This window comes from Pterocles gutturalis, unplaced genomic scaffold (genome assembly GCF_000699245.1).
Source record: "Pterocles gutturalis isolate BGI_N339 unplaced genomic scaffold, ASM69924v1 scaffold31509, whole genome shotgun sequence".
NCBI lineage: Eukaryota > Metazoa > Chordata > Aves > Pterocliformes > Pteroclidae > Pterocles > Pterocles gutturalis.
In genome coordinates, this window is record NW_010134209.1 from 1 (window position 1) to 1,615 (window position 1,615).

A 1,615-nucleotide genomic window follows, 5' to 3' on the forward strand; every position below is an offset into this window, starting at 1 on the left:
TTCCCCGCAGTTGGAGGGGAAGTGTGGGAGCTGCCGTCTGGGAAAAATTGCCAGGGCTAAGGGGAAGCCAAGGGCGTCGTGGCGGAGTGCTGTGGGTGCATAGGAAACCAGGGGACTTTAGCTCATGAGCCAGAAGCCGAGGAAGCCAGTATGACTTGCTTTTTGAAGTACTTGCTGTTCATTTACTGTACATTAAGATGTGCTTGTGAAATTTGAGCTTTAATGAAATGCAAAGTTTAACTGTGGAGAAATTTGATGTTTGAAATTAAGGTATTCTGAAAAAAATGTAAAGCCTTTAACTAAGTGAGATGCAGTAGAAGGAATATCTCTGCTCTGCTTTGCAGTGCCAGTTAGGAAGCAATGTCAATGGATTTAACCCTTGAAAAACTATGTAGTTCAGTGGTGCTGGCAAGGAACAAGAATCCTAACTGTTTTCTTCTGGCTCTGTGTGAGAGCCCCTCAAGAGCCCTCTTTTAAAAGAAGCCTATTTTTTTCACGAAGGTGTATGAAACATGCTTCTGAACTTGACCTTCTCCAATCTACCTGGAATCTGCTGTTCTTTGTTGTTGGTGTCTCCGGCCTCAGGCTCTGATGCCAGGGAATAGGAAGGGAATTTGCTCGATAGGAAGCACAGGCTTGAGGAGAGGACTGTTAAATGAAAGATTACAAATGCATCCCTGAGTGATAAGAAGGCAATTTCCCTTCTGCTATACTAAGAAACTGGTAAATGGTATTGGTAGCTGTGTTTAATAAGCTCAATATTTTCAGAGGACATCCTACGAGTGGTATATTCCAAAAGGAATCCTGAAGACTGGTTGGATGAACAAGCATCTGAATTTGGTTCCAGCACTTGTTGTGGTGTTTTATGAACTAGACTGGGATGAGCCGCAATGGAAAGAAAAACAGTCAGAATGTGCTACTCGAGTTGAAATTGTCAGGTAGAGTTTTTTCACTTGGTTCATAACATACTACACGCTAACAGTAAATGTGAATTGCAGAATCTTTTTTGTATTCTGAGATATATAAATGTATTTTTTTTTCTTAGACATAAAGTAAGGGAAACTTGAACTTTGCTTTTTGAAGTACAACTGATAGTAAAGAAACTTTTTTTTTTTTTAAATGGTTTGTTTTTAAAAGTCATTTAAGCAAAAACAGCCCCTGAAATTTTGCTTGCTATGCTTGGCACAATTATTCTGTCCTATCTGAACAAAGAAGAGAACACAGCATTCTGTGGATGATGCAGCATGTTGTTGTGTTAGGTTTTATTTCTTATGTAGCATTCTTTCAATGCTTTCATCCAGACTGAAATGAAATATAATTTTGTTCAGATTATTCACAAATAGGAAGTGAAACATTGATGCCATGCCTTTTCTTATTTTAGGCAAAGTTTGCAGGGAAGAAACACGAAAGTCGCTGTGGTTTTGATTCAGAAAAAAACACCGTTGCCTCCAGGTACTGGAAGACTCTGTACACAGTTGTGATGATCTCATTTTTCAGAAGACCTGACAGACTTGAGCTGACTATCATTTGTGACATTGTCTGCGGTTCTTAATGTAATATCTTCTATATATGTGACATGCATTGTGGCCGCAGGAAAGCATACAAATGGAAAGAG

General features: G+C 39.3%; 1 protein-coding gene across 1 annotated transcript in view; it reads left to right on the plus strand.

Moving 5' to 3' along the window:
- Positions 1 to 768: 768 nt before the first annotated feature.
- The window catches only part of TRAPPC11 (trafficking protein particle complex 11), a gene marked incomplete at its 5' end in the record, with an annotated part of 24,862 nt that continues 24,015 nt past the window's right edge, over positions 769 to 1,615 (plus strand). Inside the window, 2 exons of the mRNA XM_010081516.1 lie at positions 769 to 938; positions 1,382 to 1,452. Coding sequence (XP_010079818.1) covers positions 769 to 938; positions 1,382 to 1,452 — 241 coding nt within the window. The remainder of the gene's footprint in view (positions 939 to 1,381; positions 1,453 to 1,615) is intronic.